At 45.0% G+C, this 18125-nt stretch overlaps 2 protein-coding genes across 5 annotated transcripts in view; both read left to right on the top strand.

Moving 5' to 3' along the window:
• The window catches only part of LOC133276335 (cytochrome c1-like), a 284630-nt gene that overhangs the window by 99898 nt on the left and 166607 nt on the right, over nt 1-18125 (top strand).
• The window catches only part of LOC133276334 (methyl-CpG-binding domain protein 2), a 61994-nt gene that overhangs the window by 38317 nt on the left and 5552 nt on the right, over nt 1-18125 (top strand). For all 4 annotated transcript variants that reach the window (XR_009745829.1, XR_009745828.1, XM_061467060.1 and 1 more), the window contains exons 5-6: nt 9443-9620; nt 15985-16125. Coding sequence is in view for 2 of the 4 variants with exons in the window: in XM_061467060.1 (XP_061323044.1) it covers nt 9443-9620; nt 15985-16114 (308 nt within the window). In the remaining 2 variants the exon portion in view is untranslated. The remainder of the gene's footprint in view (nt 1-9442; nt 9621-15984; nt 16126-18125) is intronic.

Here is an 18125-nt window from a genome sequence, read left to right as displayed (position 1 = left end):
CCTGGTCCCTAGCTTCCCCAGCAATGTCCCTGTATTCCTCCCAGGCCACCAGTTCTCACTACCACCTTTTATAAGCTTCTTTTTTCCCTCTGAATTTCCTCAGCAGCTTCTTATCCATCCATGGAGGCCTCCTGGCCCTCCTGCTGCATTTCCTTCTATTCATGATGCAACTCTCCTGATCCTGTAGCAGGTGATCCTTGAACATCAATCAGCAGTCTTGAGCCCCCCTGCCCTCTAGGGCTATATCCCATGGAACCTTACTAAGCAGGTTCCTGATGAGGCCAAAGTTTGCTCTCTTGAAGTCCAGGGCAATGAGCTTGCTGCACGCTCTTCTCACTGTCCTGAGGATTTCGAACTCCACTATCTCATGATGGCTACAGCCAAGGCTGCCCTGGAGCATCACATTTCCAATGAGCCCCTCCTGTTGTTGAGCACAAGGTCAAGCATGGCACCTCTCCTTGTCAGCTCCTCTATTACTTGTAAAAGGAAGTTGTCTTCCACACAAATGAGGAACCTCTTGGATTACTTGTGCCGGGCCACGTGGCATTTCACGACACGGACTCAAGTTGATGCAGAGACTCGGATCCAACTTAATTACAACCAAGCCCTTTTTATTCCCCTTTTCGGTACTTTCCCAACCTGCACATACACACAACATTCGATCTCTTTGGCCCCTGTAAAGCTGTCCAGGTAAATAGTCCTATCACAGTACTGCAGACCCTCTCACAACCCCCACATCCTCTGGCCTTCAATGACCCAACTCATCGCCCCAGGGCTGGTCAAAGCACCAAGCCCTCAGAGCTCTTTCCCAAACTGTTCTTCATGTAAATCTTATCATCTTCCCTCCCCACATCTCCCCCTTCTTTGTTTTGTATATTCACTGTTATTATCTGCTTAAGGGCTCGATTAATAAGAAACTGTATAAGCTAATAAAAACTAAGAAAACAAACATTCTTCATACAATTTTTCACTCATGCTCCTAGCCTAGCAAATAAACAGTTGAAGAGCAGTTAACATTCTGCACTAACAATTGGCTTTGAATTATATAATGAAAATACAGATACATATCCATTTTTATAGATCTTAACAAATCAATTTCTTGTGGCTGTGTTGTTATACCTGCCAGCCATCCCACATGTCCGCTGGATTCGAGGCTGCCATTGCTTCCATCAGCAGTCTGAGAGGACTCGTAGGTCTGGCAACCGACAGGCACAGGGTGTCTTGTCCTGTCACATTGGCTAATGTTCTTTTGGCTGGGTGGGAAACCTCAGTAGGGTCAGTCCTCTTGTGATGAAGAGACAGAAGACAAGGCAGGACAAACCCATTGTGCAGGGATCCAGTGAGGTCCTTTATCTGTGGAAACACAAGCATACCCTCATCCCCAGGTTATTAAAGGGAACGGTCCTTCCCATTAATGAGTTTCAAGATTACGTTCTTTAACATGAGCTTTCCCCTGTTCAAAATTCTTAGAACCCCCAAAATGGTGTTGTATAGGAGGTCCATCCTCCATCCAGCAATTTAAAATATTCAAAACATAACAAACTTTCACTATACGTTCTTGTGGGGTTAACCCTGAACTTCCCCTTTTTTGTTTCTGCAACATAGTTTTAAGGGTGCTATGTGTGCATTCAATAATAGCTTGGCCTGGGGGAGAATGTGAAATACCTGTGACATGTTGAATTCCCCACTGTTGAAGAAATGCTTGTGTTTTGTGTGCTATATAACCTGGGCCATTATCTGTTTTTATGGTTTTTGGAACTCCCAAGGTAGTAAAAGCTGTGATAAAATGTCGACAAGCATCTTTGACCTTTTCACCTGAATGTACCGATGCATAAATATAAGATGAAAAAGTGTCAACAGAATCATGGACATATTTGTATTTGCCAAATTCTGGTACATGGGTAACATCTGTCTGCCAAATTTCAAATGACAAAAGACTGCAAGGATTAGTTCCAATCATTGGTGTGGGCAAAACTTGTTGACAATCAAGACACGATTGTATGATTTGCCTCGCCTGGTCCTGAGTCAGCTGAAAAGCACATTGCAGAGCTTTTGCATTTTGATTATAAAATTCATGGGATAAGTGAGCTTGTGCAAAACCTGCAAGCCTATCAGCCTGTGTATTTCCCTTGCTTATAGGTCCAGGTAGAGAAGTATGTGAGCATATAAAGTATGGGTGTACCCATCGATCCAGGAGCCACTTGAGCTCCCAGAGAAGGGCAAAATTGGAAATTTCCTTCAGAAAAGAGTGTTCTAGCCTAGAAACAAGGCCTGCCACATGGGCGGAATCTGTGATAATATTTATCAGAGTAATCCATAATTTAAAAACACAGTCTACAGCAGAGAGTTCTACTACCTGAGGTGATCCTGTGACAATGTGTATATGTGTATATCATTTTTCCAATGTCTTTCAGCATCTTTCCAAACTTACTGCTCAGCTTGTCTTGCCAGACCTGTCAGTGAATACTGTGAGGGCCTCAGTTATTGCCGTAATAGTTAATTGTGAAGCAGGCAAATGAGGAAGAGACTATAGGGATTGCACAACTTTGTGTCCTGGGAAATGAGTACTAATTTGCCCTGTAAAATCTGCTAGAGCACACTGAAAAGCAAAAGACTGGTGAGTTAAAAAGGTTAGTTTTTTTGTATCAAGAGGCAGATAGATAATGTTAGGTTCAACATCATCTAAAGTCAATAACCGCTCTCTTCCTTTCTGAATGACCATAGCTATCATTTCAATGGCCGTTGTAACTGTTTTTCCAAAATTATGTGACAAAAATTTCCATTCCCAAATAATCAGTGGAACCCACTGTGCTAAGAGCCCATAGGGTTGAAAAGATGAATAAAAAATGAAAAGGCTAATAGGGTGGTCCATTTTTTGCCTATGAGCAACTTGACTGGTTAATTTTACAACCACTTTATCAAGGGTGGTTTGTGCAGAAGGGGGGGTGAGTGAGAAGACATCAAACATGGATCCCCTTCCAGTAATTTGAAGAGGTGTTGGAATTCTTCCATAGATATTCCCAAGAGAGGATGGATCCAATTTATGGTTCCTAAGAGCTTTTGTAAATCATTTAGAGTCTTTATTCCTGTCCGCAGGGTGATATTCTGAGGTTGAATGTTTTGTTTGAATATTTTCCATCCTAAATATTTCCAGGGTGGAGCTTCTTGAATGTTTTCTTCAGCAATTTGGAGTCCTGCTGTTGAGACTGCTTGGATCACTTGCCGTTTCACTTTTTGCTCTGTTTGTCCCGATTCTGCAGCAATTAAAATGTCATACATATAATGATAGATTAAAACATTCTCAAAGCACTCTCGTATAGGGCTCAAAACTGCCGCTACGAATTGCTGTCATTGTGTAGGACTGTTTTTCATGCATTGTGGCAACACTTTCCAATGATATCTTTTATGCGGCTCTGCAGCATTGATCAAAGGCACAGAAAAGGCAAACCGCAGTGCATCTTCTGGAGCAAGAGGTATCATGAAAAAACAGTCTTTTAAATCAATGACTGTGAGAGTCCACGTTTGTGGTAACATTGTTGACGAGGGGAGCCCAGTTTGCAAAGCTCCCATATCCTCAATGACCTCATTTATCTATCTTAGGTTGTATAAAAGCCTCCAAGCGTTATTTTTCTTCTGAATCACAAAGACAGGTGTGTTCCATGGGCTGGTTGTGGGGACCATGTGACCAGCTTTCAGCTGTTCATCCACCAATTTGTGTAATTGCAGCAGTTTTTCTTTTGGGAGGGACCACTGATCTACCCACATGGCTCATCTGATTTCCAGGTTAAAGGTTGGACCTGCTGCAAAATAGTGGCCCCTAGGAAAAATCCATACTTAAATGTACTCCCCATTGTCTTAAACAGTCTCTGCCCCATAGGGTAGGAGATCCAGATAACACAGAAGGCCTGATCGAGGCAGATCTCCCTTCTGGTCCAAAAATAACAACAGGCTCTCTGCTCTGTTTTGGAGAAGTTCGACCACCAATTCCTGCTAATGAGGCATGAGTGTCCATTAAAGGCCAATGATCGGGCCATTGTGATGCAGAAATGACTGTAACATCTGCTCCACTATCACCAATTCCTTGCAAAGTAATGTTTGTCCCCCATGATTTTAAAGTACAGGACAACTGGGGTCGGTACAAAGTTAAGTGTTGAGTCCAATAAATTTCAGGTATCCCTGTAGAGTCAAAACATCCTGAGCCCTGCTCAGTGTGGACAGCATTCAGTAACTGGGGTGAAAAATAATGTGTCAAGAATTATTGTCTCTCCCGAGGTGGCCAGGTCCACTCCCGCGCTGCTGCTTGTGCTGGTGTGCAAACTGCGGCAGCTCCCTGAGGGGGCCATTCAGAGGGGTAATTTGTTGTCATGGCGCGGCCCCTCACCGAGCTCTGCTTGGGGTTTCCCGGTAAAGTTAAAGGTTGGCCATCCCGGTCAAATTTCAGTCGGCATTGATTTACATAGTGACACCCTTTATGACAGCGTGAGCAAATTCCAGGTGCTTCCCTTTTATTATTTGCTTTTATATTCAGACAGTCTTTTTTCAAATGGCCATACTGACCGCACAAAAAGCACTGCTGTGACTTAACCAACAATGCTGCAAATGCTTCTGCAATCAGAGACCAATCATGTTGTCTAAACCAGACATTCATACAGGCATTTAACATATCATCTATGCTCAGATGCCACAATACTTTCTGACAGTCAGGGTTAGCATTCTCAATAGCAAGTTGTTTGAAAATATATTCACGTGCTTTCTCATTATCAGTCTGTTTCTCCAGAGCCTCATTAAGTCGGTCTAAAAACTTCATAAACGGCTCATTTGCCTCTTGTTTGATTTGGACAAAAGGCTGTCTTTGTTTACCAGCGTCAGGGACAGTTTTCAAAACCCACAGTGCTAATTGTTTAACTTGCTGCAAGCCCACCTGGCAAATCCTAGCTTGTGCAGCATTGGTGCCAAAATCAGCTTGACCCAGCAATACATCGGCAGTAACCGCTCGCAGTGGGTCACACATCCTCAATGCTAAGTTTTCAGCAGCCTGGGCACCTGCGAGCTGCCTCATTTTTGATTCCCACATAGTATATTGCATGTCCGTCATTATCAAATGAAACGACGTTTTGAAATCATCTGGTATAAATACATGAGTATCATAGACAGATTGTATCAAATGAGTTCTATATGGGGGCCCGAGTCCATGGTCCATCACCATTCACCTGATATCTTTCATAAGAGCATACGAGAGACCTTCCCACCGTGTGCCTTGATCCAGCACATACACCACCAGGAAAGCACACAATACATCTGCATCCCCTGCCCATCCCGCTTCCCCTTTTACAGCTACCTATATATCACGAGGGTTTGGGGGATATAAATCAGGCTCCTTTTTCAGATCCATAGGCCCCAGGTCAAAAGGACCATCCAAGTCATCATAAGAATTATCAGGAGACAGAACCACAGGAGCAACAACAGCAGACTGATGTTTTGATCTCATGGCAGAGTCTGTCAAAGAGGGTGGTGGTAAGGGAGCCGAAGGTGCTGCTTCTGCTGCCTGTGCTTGTGAGCTGACATGAACTTTTACAATTTCAGAAATAGTTCGCCAAGGGCTCAATAAAGTGGCGGCAACTTTATCATTGTTTGTAGCACAGTCCCACAAATTAATACCAATTTTATCCCAAATCTCCAGGGTATAAATATTAGTGGAATTAATAGATGGATCAACTTTTGATGCCCAGAGAAGGATACATTTCAATTCTTCCTTATCAACTTTTTTCCCATACTGCCTAAGAATTATAACAAAACCTTCTAGAACATTTCCTTGCTCTTTTGTTAAAGCAGACCCCATAATTCTCAGCTACTTACCCCCGTCCTGCGAGAGGCAATCCACGAGGTTTGAATTTGCTTCCTTTCAGTGTACACTTTTGCTTACTTTCAGCAAGCAGTTCGGCTGAGCCACGCCACCGGATCGATGACTAGTCACTTTTCATGCCCCACATGGTGGGCGCCATTTGTGGCATATCACAACACGGAATCAAGTTGATGCAGAGACTCAAATCCAACTTTATTACAGCCAAGCCCTTTTTATTCCCCTGTTCGGTACTTTCCCAGCCTGCGCATACATACAACGTTCAATCTCATTGCCCCCTGTAAAACTCTCCAGGTAAATAGTCCTATCACAGTATTGCTGACCCTCTCACAACCCCCACATCCTCTGGCCTTCAATGCACCAACTCATAGCCCCAGGGATTGTCAAAGCACCAAGCCCTCAGAGCTCATTTCCAAACTGTTCTTCATGCAAATCTTATCACCTTCACTCCCCACAGGGCTGTACCACCCCTCCAACATATATCAGGATGGTTTAAGTCCCCCATTAGGACAAGGGCCTGCCAGCGTGAGGCTGCTCTTATCTGTCTATAGGGTGCTTCATCCAGAGAGTCCTCCTGATCAGGCGGTCTGTAACAGATCCCCACAGTAATGTTCCCGATTGCTGTTCTCCCTTTGACACTGACCCACAAACTCATTGTTGGCTGATCACCTGTCCCCAGAGTTGCATACTCTCCAGCCTGTCACTGACATAAATAGCTACTCCCCCTCCCCATCTGCCTGGACTGTCTTTTCTAAAGAGCCTATAACCTTCCATTCAAACGCTCCAATCATAGGAGCCATCACACTATGTTTTGTGATAGCAATGATATCATATCCCTGTAGCTGTGCACTCATCTCTAATTCCTCTTGTTTATTCCCCATACTACAGGTGTTTGTATAGAGGCATCTGAGACAATCTCCAAATGAAGCTGACTCATTGGCTGGAGCAGCTGAAATATCTCTGCATCGCTCCAATCATTTATTATAGGTGCTGGCAACTGACTGGGAGTGCTGGGATGGATTGATTCCCCCCCTTCCCCAACACACCTAGTTTTATAGCTGCCTTGACCAGCCTGGCAAGCCTCTTACCAAAGCAGCTCTTCCCCTTTGTCAGACCAGCTCCACCAGCCTCCAGTAGACCTGGGCTCCCAAATCAAGTCCCATGTTCTAAATAACCAAACCCCTGACTATGGCACCACCATTCTAACCATTTATTAACCTGCCAAATCCACATGGCCTTTTTAAGGTCCTCCTCTTTGACCTGGAGAACTGATGAAAAAAATATCTGAGCTCCAGAGCCCCTAACCACCTCTCCCAGGGCTCTGTAGTCCTCCAGGCTACTGCTGTCTATGTCACTAGCACCCACATGGACCACAAGAAGTGGGTAATAGTCAGCAGGACTTACTAGGCCAAGTAGCCTCTCAACAACATCCCTGATCTGAGCCCCTGGTAGGCAACACACCTCCCTTGAGACTGGGTCAAGCCGACAGATGTCGTGCCAGATGTCATGCCAGAAAAGTGCCTTTTTGCCTTTCAAAGTAGAGTCCCCTACTACTATGACTCACCGCTTTTTCCTGGAGGCACTAGTACTGATCCTCTGTGCTGGTACATCAGCTGGTTACTCATTTGGTGAGGTGTGCCTTTCCTCCTTAGTCCCCTGCAGAACTGCGAAGCTGTTCTGAGTGGGTACATCAAATTTAAGAGGAAGCCTCTCGCTTTTAATTGTCCTCTTCCTCTTTGTTGGCTTTTTTTGTTACTAGTTCCCAGCTTCCTGGGTTAATGCCCTCCTTCTTTTCTGTATGAGCTATGATGGACACTTGTGGCCCCTGCACAGTTTGGGCCTGGGGCAAGCAGTCCAGCTCCCTCTCGGCTTCCCTGGTATCTCTTAGCTCACTGACAGTCTCCTGCTGCCGGAGGACCTCCACCAGGGCGCACCGAGTTGAGCTCTGCCCATTTGGTACCCTTGTCTCAAGAGACAATTTGAGGCACATTCTACACTCCGAGGTCTGCACTGCAGCCTCCCTCTCATCAGCTCTGTCTGGGTGCTGATGCTGGCCACCTTTGGGGCAGTCAGAGCAGAGCTCTCAGGCTGGGCCCTGGCCCTGAGGCGAGTGCTCACCATCCTGCTCGCTACCCACTCACCCTGCCTGCACGAACTGCTGCGCCACGCCCTGACTACCCTCACACTCCTGGTTGCTCACACTCCCTGGGATGGGTTTTTACCTGTTCAGGGCTAGTGCCTCCTGGTGCCACCCCCTGTGAATCAGCTGCTCACATCAGCTGAGCTGCCACCTCCTGGGCAAGTCCTGTCGAGGACTTGAGGCTCCCTTGGTGGCTCTTGCCGGTCAGAATTGAGGCTCCTGGACGTTGTGTTTCCCCCCACTCTGGTGTTGGAGGTGTCCTCTCTGGAGCTACTCACCTCGGCAATTTCAAGTCTCAAAAAATATGTTTCTTTTTAGTTCATTTCTGTAGTTAATATCACTTGCACTGTAGAACTGCACTCTCCCCCTCTACTCCACTCTTGTGAGACCCCACCTGGAGTACTGCATTCAACTCTGGGTCCCTCAGAGCTGAACATGAGAGGGATGTGGACCTGCTTGAGTGAGTCCAGAGGAGGGCCACAAAGATGATCAGAGGGCTGCATCACCTCTCCTCTGAAGACAAGCTGAGAGAACTGGGCTTGTTCAGCCTGGAAAAGAGAAAGCTCTGGAGACACCTTATAACAGTCCTCCAGTACCTAAAGGAAGCCTACAAGAATTCTGCTGAGGGACTTTTTACAAAGACTTGTAGTAACAGGATATGGGGGAATGGCTTTAAGCTGAAAGAGAGTAGGTTTAGATTAGACATTAGGAAAACATTCTTTATGGCGAGGGTGGTGAGACACTGGAACAAGCTGCCCAAGGAAGTTGTGGCTGCCTCATCCCTGAAAATGTTCAAGGCCGGGTTGGATGGGGCTTTGAGTAACCTGGTCTAGTGGAAGGTGTCCCTGCCCATGGCAGGGGGGATGGAACTAGATGATCTTTAAGGTCCCTTCCAACCCAAACTATTCTACAATTCTATGATTCTATGAAAGTTGATTTAAAATATGTTCAAGTCACAATTCAAAATTAATAACTTTGTTCCACTGCTTGGGAGATTTTCTTGGGAATTTGAGTGTTGTAAAATATCTCCAGTGTTTATTTTCCAGAATTAATTTAATACCTTGTAGTGTTAAAGCAAAGACTATGCTGTTGTGGATTAATACCATGAAGCTGCAAAGAAGCTATTTCAATATGTGACTGATAAATTTATAATAATCTGATCATCTTGATTAAAAAAATGATGATATTGTAATTGTTAGTGTAAGCAAAAAAACCTAAACAATTTTAGAAATAAGATGACTTTTGAAATGCTAATTTATACTTAAATGAGAACTGTGGCACTACAAATCCATTTTTAAGAACTTGCATTTAACTGTTTAGATTATACAGTCATGTTCAGTGGCAATTATATCATGAGTGTACCTGACCTTACAAACTGAGAAGAGCTCTGCCACTGGAAGTTACATATGAAATGTGAAATTATTCAGTTATCTTTGTTTTAGGAGTTGGCCCGGGTAATAATGACAATACCCTGTTATCAGCTGTTGCTAGTGCTTTGCACACCAGTTCTGCACCAATCACGGGGCAGCTCTCTGCAGCTGTTGAGAAGAACCCAGCTGTCTGGCTTAATACATCTCAGCCTCTCTGCAAAGCTTTCATAGTCACGGATGATGACATTAGGTAAGTTTCGTAAAGTCTTCAGTAAAATGAAAAGCAAGTTCAATTAAAGTAGATTCCTTCCTGGCTCAGTGCAGTCCTGGAAGAGAGGTATGAACATTTTTCTTTTACCTGTTGATTAGTTCAGTAACTTAAAAAATGGATACCTGTTTTTTTTCTTTCTGGTCAAAATAGTAATATCAAATATTCACTAAGGTATGAGTCATAATACATATTTTCTTTCCCAAGAGAGTGCCCTAAACATTAAGCTGTAGTCCTTTCTTCCTTCCTTTCTGTTTTGGCTTTCTTCCTTCCCATTTCTGTTTTGGTCAAATTAATTTGTTGATCTCAGTTAAAAAGTAAGTAACTTCAACAAAAGAGAATAAGAATGTTCCCTTATAGCATATAGCTTTGTGACTAATATGCTCTCTTAAAGTGGGAGATTGGGATATGATATGAAGAGCACAGATAGATCTGTTAACATATGGGCAAAGATTTTGGTTTTCTAATAGGTGCGCTGTTAATTTTCTTTTCAAAAAAATGACTCATCCTTTATAACAATACTAAAAGCAAGGGCTTCAGCACTGAATTTCAAGGTTAGGACTGAGTGAAGAGAGATTTCTAAAGGATGAGGGTTGTGTCTTGCTCAGAGGAAGGCTGAAAAGAGCATGTGGCCAAGGACCTGCTAAGCAGTGAGTGATGTGGCAGGGGAGGTGAGAAGGATCAACATAGTATGCTGCTGTGTGGGAGCTCCATTGCCAGGATGATGCTGTGGAGCTGAAGGGCTGAGGGCCGGGAGCGAAGAGTGGGCACTCATGGGCAGCATGCTTGCTTTCCCTGGCAGCACTGCTAACCCTGCTGACTTAATGGGCTAAAGTAGCTTTACCTAATACTTCTGTGATAAACTAGCATAAGAAGTCAAATTAATCAAATTGAATGCAGATACACTAAGTCCTTGAGTTTTACTTCATGAGATGAGCACTTTTATTACTAGTGTTTTCTTGCTGTTGGTTCTTAAATATTTGCTCTTGGTAGTTCATGTGCTTTAAAAGTCATATTACTTGTATAAAAAGAGCTGTGTTTTTAATACTTAAAAGCTCTTTTTGCTAGAAGACCAAACTCTTCAGGACTGGGAGTGCTGGGAGGTATTTTTTGGTTGTTGCTCCCTGGAAGATCAACTAGCTGGCTGAAAATTTGGAAATGAAGTAACTGGGGAAAGCTTTGTCTTCACATGAGTTTGGGAAGCAAGACCCAGGAGTATCCTCTGGAGAAAGCCTCGTATGCTGTAAATAGGGAACCTGGGCCCTTAATAACAGAAGCTAGTCTGAGATATAGAAAACTAGCTGTCACTTCTGTGTACTGTGATAGTTAAATACTGCAGTCATATGTCCAAGATGGTAGGAAGGGGCTTGTTACAAATCATACTAATGATAATGATTCTGAAATCTATCACAGGCTGATGTTATGCTTCAGCATGTTTTTCAAAACTTCATCAACATAGTTAAGTACATTTAAAAGAAGATCTCAAATAAAGGGGCCTAATGAGGTGGTAAAGCTCATGGTTGTTTTGTGCCCAGCTCCTCAATATCAAGATACTTGCTGGCCTTTATGTTATATTCCATGTCTGAACAACAGACTCACTGAAGAGCAAAGCAGAGAAGGACCTTATAGCACCAATAAAGAAAGGATGTTTCAGATTAACTTCTCATGTGCTTTCTGGCGAGTGCATTCTCTGATATACATTGGTGTTATGAAGTACTCACAGCCTGGAATGGGCCTCCTTTCTCTCCCAGCTCAGCTGTTCATGGCTTGATTTAGGTTACTGAGTGGGCAAGGTTGTCTAAATGCCCTGTGACTTTTTTGACAAAAGAAGGATTGATGATTTCCCATATCTTTGCTGGATATGTAATGCTTCAGGGCTTTGCCAGGACATACACTTAAAATGTCCTGTGACTAGAACCATGATCAAGGAACACTTATATTTCATTCTTGATCCATTCTTTGTAAGAGTAGGGAAGTGTCCTTATTGTGTTTTCACACAGTATCACAGTATGCTAGAGATTGGAAGGGACCTCGAAAGATCATCTAGTCCAATCCCCCTGCCGGAGCAGGAACACCTAGATAATGTTACACAGGAATGTGTCCAGGCGGGTTTTGAATGTCTCCAGGGAAGGAGACTCCACAACCTCCCTGGGCAGCCTGTTCCAGTGTTCCGTCACCCTCACTGAGAAGAAGTTTCTTCTCAAGTTTAAGTGGAACCTCTTGTGTTCCAGTTTGTACCCATTACCCCTTGTCCTATCATTGTTTGCCACTGAGTAGAGCCTGGCTCCATCCTCGTGACACTCCCCCTTTATATATTTATAGACACTTATAAGGTCACCCCTCAGTCTCCTCTTCTCCAAACTATAGAGACCCAGCTCCCTCAGTCTTTCCTCATAAGGGAGATGCTCCACTCCCTTAATCATCTTCGTTGCCCTGCGCTGGACTCTCTCCAGCAGCTCCCTGTCCTTCTTGAACTGAGGGGCCCAGAACTGGACACAATATTCTAGATGCGGTCTCACCAGGGCAGAGTAGAGGGGAAGGAGGACCTCTCTCAACCTACTAACCACCCCCCTTCTAATACACCCCAGGATGCCATTGGCCTTCTTAGCCACAAGGGCACAGTGTTGGCTCATGGTCATCCTGTCGTCCACTAGGACCCCCAGGTCCCTCTCCCCTACACTGCTCTCTGTTTTGTTTAGTTCATTGGAATTTTCTTTGCATTCTGAAGGGGAGCTTTATAAAGATATTCCAGCTGCTTTCTTCTCTCTGATTTGATCATTCAGGTGCTTTTTTAAAAATGCTGTAGTTAAGTGTCATCATAGCCTAAATTACCCTGAGTAAGGAACCACCAGGAATCTAGGGAAGGGATCTGCTGGTGTAAATAGCTACTGACTGTAGTTTCACAGAATCACAGAATACCAAGAGTTGGAAGGGACCTCAAAAGATCATCTAGTCCAACCCTCCTGCAAGAGCAGGGTAACCTAGGAACTTGTCCAGGCGGGCCTTGAATATCTCCAATGTAGGAGACTCCACAACCCCCCTGGGCAACCTGTTCCAGTGATCTGTCACTCTCACAGTAAAGAAATTTTTCCTGATGTTCACATGGAACCTCCTATGCTCCAGTTTACACACATTGCCCCTTGTCCTATCACTGGACATCACTGAAAAAAACCTAGCTCTATCATCCTGACACTCACCCTTTACATATTTGTAAACATTGATGAGGTCACCCCTCAGTCTCCACCAAGCTAAAGAGACCCAGCTCCTTCAGCCTCTCCTCATAAGGGAGATGCTCCACTCCCTTAATCATATTTGTGGCTCTGCGCTGGACACTTTCAAGCAATTCCCTGTCCTTGAACTGAGGGGCCCAGAACTGGACACAATAATCCAGATGCGGCCTCACCAAGACAGAGTAGAGGGGGAGGAGAACCTCTCTTGACCTACTAACCACACCCTTTCTAATGCACCCTAGGATGCCATTGGCCTTCTTGGCAGCAAGGGCACATTGCTGGCTCATGGTCATCCTCCTATCCACCAGGACCCCCAGGTCCCTTTCCCCTTCACTACTGTCCAGCAGGTCAACCCCCAACCTGTACTGGTACATGGGGTTGTTCTTCCCCAGATGCAAGACTCTATACTTGCTCTTGTTGAATTTCATCAAGTTTCTCCCTGCCCAACTCTCCAGCCTGTCCAGGTCTCGCTGAATGGCAACACAGCCCTCTGGTGTGTCAGCCACTCCTCCCAGTTTAGTATCATCAGCAAACTTGCTGAGGGTACATTCAGTTCCCTCATCCAGGTCATTGATGAAAATATTAAACAGCACTGGTCCCAGCACTGACCCCTGAGGGACTCCACTAGTCACAGACCTCCAGCTAGATTCTGCCCCATTAACCACAACTCTCTGCCTTCTTCCTTTCAACCAGTTCTTGATCCACCTCACTACCTCATCATCAAGCCCACACTTCCTTAGCTTATCTATGAGGACGCTGTGGGAGACAGTATCAAATGCCTTACTGAAATCAGGAAAAACCACATCTACCGCTCTACCATCATCCATCCACCTAGTTACTTCCTCATAGAAGGCTATAATTTGAAGCATGTTGTGATGGAGTTTGTAGGCTGTAGGTTGTGGAAAGACCCCACTGTCTTAAAGTCAAAATTCTAAAGCCAGAAAGAGGAAAAAAAAATATACTTCAACTATTTTTTCATAACCTTTGGCCAGTTCACAATGTATTCCAACAGTGAGATGTTAACAATGTTTTATTACTGATTAAAAAAAAACACCCAAGTATTTCATCTTATATGTGCTCTTGGGATTATTTTCATTCCATTAACAGATACTGAATTTGCTACTCTAACTTTTATTTCTCCTTTGTCACGGGTTCTGCAAAAGATAAGGCATCTTTGGTTTTGTTTGGTTCTGTGCCGTGGGGTTTGAAAGATCACTCTAGGCATTGAAAGTTAACAGCTCTGGGACAGTGAGCTGTATACTGAAGATAAAAATCAAGGATAGAAAACAGCTGGAAGATAGAAAACATGTTCTCTACTAAACTGCTAGCTTGTTCTTTTGGGCTTTTTGTTTCCCTTCATTTTGATATCTCTGTAAGCAGACAGCCTAATAGATTGAATGCGCCCTCAGAAAGTTTGACGATGACACCAAGCTGTGTGGTTCGGTTGATACACTGGAGGGAAGGAATGCCATCTGGAGGGACCTTGACACGCTTATGAGGTGGGCTGATGACAACCTCATGAAGTTTAACCATGCCAATTGCAAGGTCCTACACCTGGGTCGGAGCAATCCCAGGCACAGTTACAGGTTGGGCAGAGAAGAAATTCAGAGCAGCCCTGTGGAGAAAGACTTAGGGGTATTGGTTGATGAGAAAATTAACATGAGCAGGCAGTGTGCGCTTGCAGCCCAGAAAGCCAACCGTATCCTGGGCTGCATCAAAAGGAGTGTGACCAGCAGGTCGAAGGAGGTGATCCTGCCCCTTTACTCTGCTCTTGTGAGACCTCACCTGGAGTATTGTGTACAGTTCTGGTGTCCTCAACATAAAAAGGACATGGAACTGTTGGAACAAGTCCAGAGGAGGGCCACGAGGATGATCAGGGGACTGGAGCACCTCCCATATGAAGACAGGCTGAGGAAGTTGTGGCTGTTCATCCTGGAGAAGAGAAGGCTGTGTGGAGACCTCATAGCAGCCTTTCAGTATCTGAAGGGGGCCTATAGGGATGCTGGGGAGGGACTCTTCATTAGGGACTGTAGTGACAGGACAAGGGGTAACAGGTTAAAACTTAAACAGGGGAAGTTTAGATTGGATGTAAGGAGGAAATTTTTTCCTGTTAGGGTGGTGAAGCACTGGAATAAGTTGCCCAGGGAGGTTGTGAATGCTCCATCCCTGGCAGTGTTCAAGACCATGTTGGATGAGGCCTTGGGTGATATGGTTTAGTGTGAGGTGTCCCTGCCCATGGCAGGGGTGTTGGAACAAGATGATCTTAAGGTCCTTTCCAACCCTAACTATTCTATGATTCTATGTTTCTATGATTCTATACGGCTGAATAGATAGGTAGGAGTAATTAAATAAACAATGGAAATGGTGAAGTTCCTTGAGGTTCTTCCACTGCACATGTATTGTGTAGGACTTGAAGTTGGTTCTTTGAGCTCTTAGAAACCTACTCAGTGCCCCACCATCCTGTAGAGGTGCTCCTGGTGTACACACCCTTACACAAGGAAAGAGGGAGATTGCCTCCGATCTCCTTTACAATGCTTGTGACAGGAATCTCCTGCTGTGATTTTCAGTGATCTACCCTAAAGTGTATCTGCCAAAAAAATAAAAAGGAAAAAGAAAAAAGCCAGTCTAGTAAAGATAGCCCAGTGGGAAACTGCTCCATTAACTTTGTGTTTGGTCTTTTCAAGTATCTAATCTGAGAGTGGAAGATCATACATCACATTCAATACTTCTGTCACTGTGTGAGGGAAAGGAAACCATGCATGCTAAACCAGAGTGGGTTTTGGCTCAGAGTGCTCTCATTTTAGTGCCTGAATATGTGCAAAGGTAACAGAACTAGTCAGTAAGGGTTTAAAGAGGTGGTCGATGACCCAAGCATTTGGACAATGCCCCTAATAATATGCTTTAACTTTTGGTGAGCCCTGGAGGGGTCAGGCAGTTGGACTAGATAATCATTGTAGGTCCCTTCCAACTAGAACTATTCTATCATATTCTGTTCTCAGTTAAAATAAGAGTTGAGAAACCAGTCCTGAGTCATTGTTGGAAGTATTATGCTCTCAACCTACTAATACACTTGAAGGACTGACATTTCTACCCCTTCTTCCCTTATCTCCCTTCAGAAAACAAGAAGAGCGGGTGCAACAAGTGCGTAAAAAGCTGGAGGAAGCACTAATGGCAGACATTTTGTCACGAGCAGCTGATACAACAAAAGATATAGATGTAAAAATGGATAATAGAGATGAAGTATAAAAAGCAATCAGGTAAGTCCAATCTCTGAGATTTTGCTGTCTCAGCAGTCAGTTGGTGGACAGCAGTGTACCACACACAAGCAGTCCTGCTTTCTCACCACACACATTAGCTGACATGCCCTCTATCAGCAGAACACAAGGGTGATTTTGCAGATATAGATGTGAACAACCTCACATTAAATGCTACAGTATCACAGTATGTTAGAGATTGGAAGGGACCTCGAAAGATCATCTAGTCCAATCCCCCTGCCGGAGCAGGAACACCTAGATAATGTTACACAGGAATGCGTCCAGGCGGGTTTTGAATGTCTCCAGGGAAGGAGACTCCACAACCTCCCTGGGCAGCCTGTTCCAGTGTTCCGTCACCCTCACTGAGAAGAAGTTTCTTCTCAAGTTTAAGTGGAACCTCTTGTGTTCCAGTTTGTACCCATTACCCCTTGTCCTATCATTGTTTGCCACTGAGTAGAGCCTGGATCCGTCCTCGTGACACTCCCCCTTTATATATTTATAGACACTTATAAGGTCACCCCTCAGTCTCCTCTTCTCCAAACTATAGAGACCCAGCTCCCTCAGTCTTTCCTCATAAGGGAGATACTCCACTCCCCTAATCATCTTCGTTGCCCTGCGCTGGACTCTCTCCAGCAGCTCCCTGTCCTTCTTGAACTGAGGGGCCCAGAACTGGACACAATACTCCAGATGCGGTCTCACCAGGGCAGAGTAGAGGGGAAGGAGGACCTCTCTCGACCTACTAACCACCCCCCTTCTAATACACCCCAGGATGCCATTAACCTTCTTAGCCACAAGGGCACAGTGTTGGCTCATGGTCAACCTGTTGTCCACTAGGACCCCCAGGTCCCTCTCCCCTACACTGCTCTCTAACAGGTCGTTCCCCAACCTATATTGGAAGCTGGGGTTGTTCCTGCCCAGATGCAGGACTCTACACTTTCCCTTGTTATATTTCATCAAGTTACTCCCTGCCCAACTCTCCAGCCTGTCCAGGTCTCGCTGGATGGCAGCACAGCCTTCTGGCGTATCAGCCACTCCTCCCAGCTTAGTGTCATCAGCAAACTTGCTGATAGTACACTCAATTCCCTCATCTAAATCATTGATGAATATATTAAATAATACTGGTCCCAGTACTGACCCTTGAGGCACTCCACTAGTTACAGGGCTCCAACTAGACTCAGCCCCATAGACTACAACTCTCTGGCTTCTCTCCTTCAGCCAGTTCACAGTCCACCTCACTACCTGATCATCCAGTCCACACTTCCTCATTTTAGCCGTGAGGATGCTGTGGGAGACTGTGTCAAATGCTTTGCTGAGGTCAAGGTAGACCACATCCACCGCTCTGCCATCATCCATCCACCGTGTTATTTCCTCATAAAAGGCTAAGAGATTGGTCAAACATGATTTCCCCCTGGTGAAGCCATGTTGACTGCCCCTCATAACCTTCTTATCCTTGATATGCCTTAAGATGGTACCAAGGATAAGGTGTTCCATCACTTTCCCAGGGATGGAGGTGAGGCTGACCGGTCTATAGTTACCCAGGTCCTCCTTCTTGCCCTTTTTGAAGACTGGAGTGACATTTGCTTTCCTCCAGTCCTCAGGCACCTCTCCCGTTTCCCAAGACTTGGTAAAGATGACGGAGAGTGGTCTAGCAATGACTTCCGCCAGTTCCCTCAGCACCCGCGGGTGCATCCCATCTGGACCCATGGATTTATGGATGTCCAGATTGCTCAACTGGTCTCTAACCCATTCCTCATTGACTAAGGCAAACCGCTCCGTCGACCTGACTTCATCTAAGGTCTCAGGGGTACAGGGCTCTTCAGGACTGCCCACAGCAGAGTAGACAGAGACAAAGAAGGCATTCAGTAACTCTGCCATCTCTTTATCTTCTGTCACCAGGGCACCCATCTCGTTCATCAGTGGGCCTACATTGCCTCTGGTGTTAGTTTTGTCTGCCATGTATTTGAAAAAGCTCTTTTTGCTGTCCTTGACCCTTCTTGCCAGGT

The sequence above is a fragment of the Pezoporus flaviventris genome, unplaced genomic scaffold (genome assembly GCF_033815535.1).
Source record: "Pezoporus flaviventris isolate CSIRO_AGI_PZ_B2104156 unplaced genomic scaffold, CSIRO_AGI_Pfla_v1 ptg000044l, whole genome shotgun sequence".
Taxonomy (NCBI): Eukaryota; Metazoa; Chordata; class Aves; order Psittaciformes; family Psittacidae; genus Pezoporus; species Pezoporus flaviventris.
Note: the sequence above shows the minus strand (reverse complement) of the source record. Positions and strands in the feature narration are given on the sequence as shown.